Here is a 7,111-nt window from a genome sequence, read left to right as displayed (position 1 = left end):
AAACATGAGATATAAAGAAATTTAACTGTTACACTGATACAAGAATTACATTATTGTATTTGTTTTATTTCTAGAATGGTGTTCTTGTAGAATTTGAGAATTTTCAACCTGGAAGTCTTCCTCCAAAGTTGACTGACCTATCTACCTCTCCAGAACTGAACAATAATATTGTATGTTTATTTGGAATTGTTTGTGCTATCATAGCAATGTTTTCACTATTTGAATATAAAATCAGTACAACTTATTTCACTGAATATTTATAAATTAAGAAAAAGAAAGTAATATTATATTGTGAAACCTTTTTATGTGTATTTGAAACCATTTAATTGCTTAGCACTGGTTTGAAGAGTAAACATTTTGGTATTTACTTGTGCAGAGTTTGGATGGGTCCAACTTTGAAAGGTATTTTACTCTTTAGCAAAAGGCTGGAAATTAAAAATTTCTTAATTTGCTCAGTGTAGTTGTAATGTAAGTCTGAGATGTCTTAATCATTTAAACAATTCTGTCATTTAGAGAAGTACCCATAGCATTGGCCATAATGTCCGAATTATTTGCCTAAATTAAAAGTAATATATTTATTTGTGTCTTTTCCTTGAAGAATAAGAATGAAGTGTCGATTGCTCAGGATACTGTTTTTCTCTTGTTAAGCATAAAGCTACACAATGAGTTATCTGCTCACTTGGGAATAGAAACCCAATTTTTATCATTATAAGTGTGCAGACTTCCTGCTGAGCCACTTGGGGGTGGGCTCAGTATACTTACGAGTATTAAGGCTAAAGAGCTTGTGAAATGTGTTTGTATCTTTAAAATTCTGTTGCCAGCTCCTTTTAGTATTAGTCATACTTGCAGTATGGAGTATATAGTATTAGGCATGCTTGCAGTACATAGTATTAGTCATACTTGTAGTATGTAGTATCATTCATACTTGCAGTACATAGTATTAGTCATACTTGAAGTACGTAGTATTAGTCATACTTGCAGTATGTAGTACTAGTCATACTTGAATTACGTAGTATTAGTCATACTTGCAGTATGTAGTATTAGTCATACTTATAGTATGTAGTATTTAGTATTAGTCATACTTGCAGTATGTAGTATTTAATATTAGTCATACTTGAAGTATGTAGTATCTAGTATTATTCATACTTGCAATATGTAGTATTAGTCATACTTGCAGTGTGTAGTATTAGTCATACTTGCAGTATGTAGTATTTAGTATTAGTCATACTTACAGTATGTAGTACTAGTCATACTTACAGTATGTAGTATTAGTCATACTTGCAGTATGTAGTATTAGTCATTCTTGCAGTATATAGTATTAGTCAGACTTGCAGTATGTAGTATTAGTCATACTTGCAGTATGTAGTATTTAGTATTAGTCATACTTGCAGTATGTAGTATGTAGTACTAGTCATACTTGCAGTATGTGGTATTAGTCATACTTGCAGTATGTAGTAAGTGACTTATTAAACCTCTGTAAAGTATTTCATTTTGTGAAGCTTTTCTATCACTGTTCATTCTTCTGTTGCCGCTAAGAAAACACCAAATCATGAACATTTTATGCTGTTAATGTGTTACTCTAATTAATTTCTTTAAATATAGAATGAGTAAATTTATTTAATTGTTTTAATCAGTTATTTATATTCAGTGTTGTAACAGATAAAAACATAAGATCCCCTAAATATATGATGCAATGTAAACCTCATTGGTAGTAAACATTATAAAATACAAATCTGTAAATTTAAGGTTTAGAGTAACACTACACAGGTGACATCAGTAGTAATTAACAAGACTAATTCCAATATTGTTTGCATTCTTCTTTAAAAATTTTCAATCTTATGTTAACAGGGCTCTGTAACCAACAACCATATGGATCTGTGAATATTATTGTGTATAGATATGCTTAGACAATATCTATAAAAGGTGTATATGGATTGCATGGATAATTCCTATGTTCGAATAATAAACAGCTAAAAGGTAGACTTCATTACAAACATAGATATAAAACAGCTGGGTTGAGAATAAAATTAGAACATGATCGGTATATGGTGAGACTTGATGAATGGAGTTGAACTTGGTTAGCAACTGTGACTAAGGTAAAAAGATAAATTATTATCCACACCTCTCCATGTGTTTGCTTGTTTGAAAATAGTATAAACATATGTTACTGAAGAAAAAAACAACATAAAATTAGTAGCAGTAAAACTATTAATTGAATAAATATATTTAGAGACATTTATTAAAAAATAAATGGGTAAATTAGTCTGTGCTGTCTATAATTCAGCTAGATAGGTTTATAAACACAAGAAACATTAAAATTCTGATCATAATAGCAGAAGAACCCAGAAAACTTTAAATAGCTTCAAAACTTGCCTTACATTGACAGGGAAGTGCAGATTTACATTTGAATATATGACCTGTTTTACACTTTTTCTATAACAAAGTATTCAGCTTTATCACAAATAAAAAACATTAAACTCATGTGGACCGACAACCTCCCAATAACACAAGTATTTGTATTTATTATAGACTTTCTTTTACTGATAATCAATAGTTCAAAGTACAGAAGATATTTTTAGGTTGATGTAGGAACTCGAAATTAGGATTGTTTAGTGTCTTTGAAGTTGGAAGATGATCTAAGCTGAAATTTATCAAATTAACTCAGAGGTTTCATCTTGAAAGAGTGAATAGATATTTGGTTTTCCTGTAAGAAAAAGTAACTTATATATATATATATAAAGTAGATTAAATTAGCTAACTACCTATTATATCTATCAAAGCCATGCGTATGTATTTGTACATATATATTTGACTTGGTTTACATTTTAACATAATTAATTTTTTTTTTGAAAGAGTTAACCATGTATGTGATTCCTCTTGGGTTTTTGAATGAAAGGCTAGGTACTTCCTTTGATTTGCATATGAATGTTTTGTTGATGTATAGAGCAAGCTATGATCCATTTCACTATATCAGTGGCTTTCCCTTGATAGAGTGTGCTTTAAAACGTAAGGCAGTAGAAACTTCATACACTAAAGTTGTTTACAAACCAGTAGCATCTCTGTCTCAAATAAATCAATGTTTACATAGAACTGCAGGGCAGGGTGGAATATCATACTCCTGTATCTTTTGGTCAGATAACATAACATACAGACATCGATGACTATTAGTTTCTTCAAGACTGTCCCTGTACACCCACTGCCAAGAAAATGCAAAGTTGAAATTAAACCCTCCCCTTATTTATCAGGAGATCATCAATTTTTCTCTTAAACTCTTGTTTCGTGAGAGCCTGCACTACTGCTTATAGTAAATCATTTCATAAGCTAATAACCATGTAAGAAAAAACTGTTTTAATTGTCTTTTAACTGTCTTTTCCAAATCACAGAATTATGTACCACCACATTCTGTTGTCTTCAAAATACACAAAGAAATAAAATGTCCTTGATCCTCTGGATAATCTTGTAAGCTTCAATTTAGTTACTGCTTACCCTTCTTTTCTTAAAGGGAGAAGTAGTAGGGATCTTAATCTCTTCCCACAAGATAACCCTTATATACTTGGATTCACCTTAGCAACCCTAATCTGAACAAGTTAACATCCTTTATTATGTGAGGAGACTGAACTGTGCATAATATTCAAAGTAAAGCCTAACTAGTGAATTGTATAAAGACGTAATTGCTTCTCTTGATATGTCGTATACACTCAGATACCTTAGATAAGAGGTAACATGGCACTGTAATTTCTTTTCTCGGGGGTCAATGTACAGGGGACCTGTCTTCAGGTTTTTTCCAAGAGTTTAGCTCCATTATCATGAAATGTCTGTTGTGTTTTCTCTCTGTTTTATGGATTACTTTTATTGATCAGTATTTTTTTAGCAATATATTCACTTTGTTTTTTTTTTACTTCCAACTGTGAGAATACGATTTTTCTTGTGATTTAATGGATAATGCACTAATTATGGTTTTCTTTGGAGATTCATGTGCTCAAGTATCTGGTATTCACATACATTTCTCTGATTACATAAATTGACTTTCTAATATGAATCTTCAATTTCATGATTTAAGAGCATGCTAGGCAGAAAATTTTAGCATTTGGAAGAAATCATTATCTGTAATGTTGAACAGTATTGGTGTAATTTCAGAGGAGGGTGTAATTCCAGCAGGAAAAAAAAACAGGCTACTCCATGATTGGCTACCAGTTACATACTGGAGGTAGTGAAGAAAATTAACCATTAGTTCATTAGATGTAACTGAAGAACACAATGTTTATTGCTGTTAAAGTACAATAGGAACTTCTCTTAGAACTATAAACGGGATAATTCACACAGAGTAGGGTCAACAGAAGCATCATTAAATCCGTATCCCTAAACTTTCTTCCAAAGCACAAAGCCAAATGAAAGACCAGCTGTATGAGCAGCATCTGGGATTTGACAAATATGTATCACTGAATGAAGCATATGTGCATAACTACCTGTAACAAAGTATGGTATCACTGAATGAAGCATGAGTGCATAACTAGCTGTAACAAAGTATGGTATCACTGAATGAAGCATGTGTGCATAACTAGCTGTAACAAAGTATGGTATCACTGAATGAAGCATGTGTGCATAACTAGCTGTAACAAAGTATGGTATCACTGAATGAAGCATGTGTGCATAACTAGCTGTAACAAAGTATGGTATCACTGAATGAAGCATGTGTGCATAACTACCTGTAACAAAGTATGGCAATTTGTTATTATCTTACCAGGGATATAAAATTTCAAACATAATACAATGCACATTGCAAAAAGGTTTTCTAAGGGATTTATGGTGGTTGCAGGCTACAGGTATACACATAAATTAAACCTCTAAAAAGTGTCTATGAATTTTGCATATCATCAGGCTAACTTACTTACACCACTATACTGTGAGGAAATATGATCTTTGTATGGTCTGGACAGCAACTAGGTATGGCTCCAATCAATCAAATATTTTCATTTCCAAGGAGCCACTTGACCCATCTAGATTACCCCATTTTCTACTGACACCCTAATCCAAGTTATCCTGTTTCTTATCTCCAACATTAATTTTCAAATACTTATCTGGTCTCATTTTAAACTCTTGAAGGCATTAGGTGACTACTGTATTAGAAAAGTAACGTGCTTTAACGAGAGTCATGTCTCACTTCTCCATATCTTGTGTCTTGTAATCTTACAGCCTTCAATTGTTTTGAAAGCATCATCAGGAGTTATGGATTTTAAATCTCTAAAAATCTTAAGAGCCTCAACCAAAGCTATTTTTGTAAAGAGTGAAAACATTTTAAAAGATTTCACATTATATCCAAATCTGGAATAATCCTGATAGGCATTTTTTGAACCCTCTCCGACAATCCAACATACCTTCTTAAATAAGGTAACCAAAACTGAACAGAATATTCCATATGAGGTCTAATCACATCTTACACAGTAAAATTTTTTCTCACTATTTCTGTGGACGTAACCTGAAATCTTGTTTGTCTTATTTTTAGCAAACATAAATTGTCTAGAAGCTATTAGAGGCTTTTTAATAGCTAAGCTCAGATCTATTTTCTCTTTAACCTATCCTAGAGCTTTCCATGCAAGGTTAATAGAATAATTAATGTTATGATAACCAGTGTGCGTCATTTTACTTTTATCAAGAGTAAAGGATATCCAGCCACATGCCCAAGTCAATATAGTGTTCTTTTGTATGAAATAAGTACAAATGTACATTCATACTATACTATTTGTAGATACCTTTTTTGGACATCTGTGCTCAAACAAGCCATCAGAAGTCATCGTCCGTGCATGATTAATTGATTTTGGAAAGTGTGTAAAGAGGAGGGGACAACATGTACCTTAAATATGTGTCATTAAAGCTTCTTGGAGTGGAGACTGTGCTGAAGAGCAATAGTCCTTAACCAATCTTATCACATAAATACTATATGTGGTGAAAGAATTAGGAGTAGTAAGGACTAGACAGTCATACTCGTACTGCTACCACAGATTGCAACACCCCTATTTACTTGCCTGTATTGACTGGTACAGATACACTCGTGTGGTTAGTCTCTTATCATCATCTTATTGGCTACATGATCATATTATCCAGATTTCATCTCACTAACCTCATCATTATGCTCTTGCAACCACTTGTATTCCTTTAGAAAATATTTTGTTGTCTAACGTGTGGAGGAATCCGTAAAGTTTGTTCACATCGGATAAGAACAAATTATAAGGTTTGTCATTCTCAACAAAATGTGAATGTCTTGTATGATGTATAATTTTACCATTTATTTCTTACTTATGTCATTATCAATCATTAGCTAAAATTAGAAATTCATGCGTTGTGATGTGGTTTTTAAATACTGGGTTTGAAGTATCCATGAACTACATCTGTTAAGAATATAGTACAGTTTTATGAGCAGGTTAGCTCAACCAGAGCTGCATTAGAACTGAACACTCGGGTCAGTTGTTCTCAGCACAGAACTAGTGAGAGCTCCATATGTAGCTTTCAAGGACTGGTTGCATGAATGGAACAAAGATTGTAAGATATACACATAAGTTTAATATTATTTGAGTCCAGATCTATAAAACTGTATTACTGACGATTAATATTCAGCTGCATGCATTAGTATTTAATGAACTGTACAGAAGTTCAGTCAGTATTTAATAAACTGTACAAAAGTTAAATCAGTATTTAATCAACTGTACAAAAGTTAAATCAGTATTTAATAAACTGTACAAAAGTTAAATCAGTATTTAACCAACTGTACAAAAGTTAAATCAGTATTTAATCAACTGTACAAAAGTTAAATCAGTATTTAATCAACTGTACAAAAGTTAAATCAGTATTTAACCAACTGTACAAAAGTTAAATCAGTATTTAATGAACTGTACAAAAGTTAAATACCTGTACTACCTAAAACTTCCATAAAACAAACTTGTGTGAAATAGTGAAAATAAACCTAAGGATATTTTTATATACCATTTTAAATCAATCAGTGTATAAAATTCAACTCCAGGAATTAAACTGATTTTTCATTTTAAACATCAGTATTGACTCAGTTCTAACCTATACATGTTAAAGCTGTTTCAAGTGTCATAATGGAAGGATATTT

General features: G+C 31.9%; 1 protein-coding gene across 4 annotated transcripts in view; it reads left to right on the top strand.

Moving 5' to 3' along the window:
- The window catches only part of LOC106469938 (C2 domain-containing protein 2-like), a 61,591-nt gene that overhangs the window by 8,085 nt on the left and 46,395 nt on the right, over positions 1–7,111 (top strand). For all 4 annotated transcript variants that reach the window (XM_022398513.1, XM_022398512.1, XM_022398511.1 and 1 more), the window contains exon 2: positions 75–170. In XM_022398513.1, the coding sequence (XP_022254221.1) occupies positions 75–170 (96 nt within the window). The remainder of the gene's footprint in view (positions 1–74; positions 171–7,111) is intronic.

The sequence above is a fragment of the Limulus polyphemus genome, unplaced genomic scaffold (assembly GCF_000517525.1).
Source record: "Limulus polyphemus unplaced genomic scaffold, Limulus_polyphemus-2.1.2 Scaffold3732, whole genome shotgun sequence".
NCBI classification, from domain to species: Eukaryota; Metazoa; Arthropoda; class Merostomata; order Xiphosura; family Limulidae; genus Limulus; species Limulus polyphemus.
The sequence above is the reverse complement of the archived record's forward strand: the minus strand, read 5'-3'. Positions and strand labels throughout refer to the sequence as shown.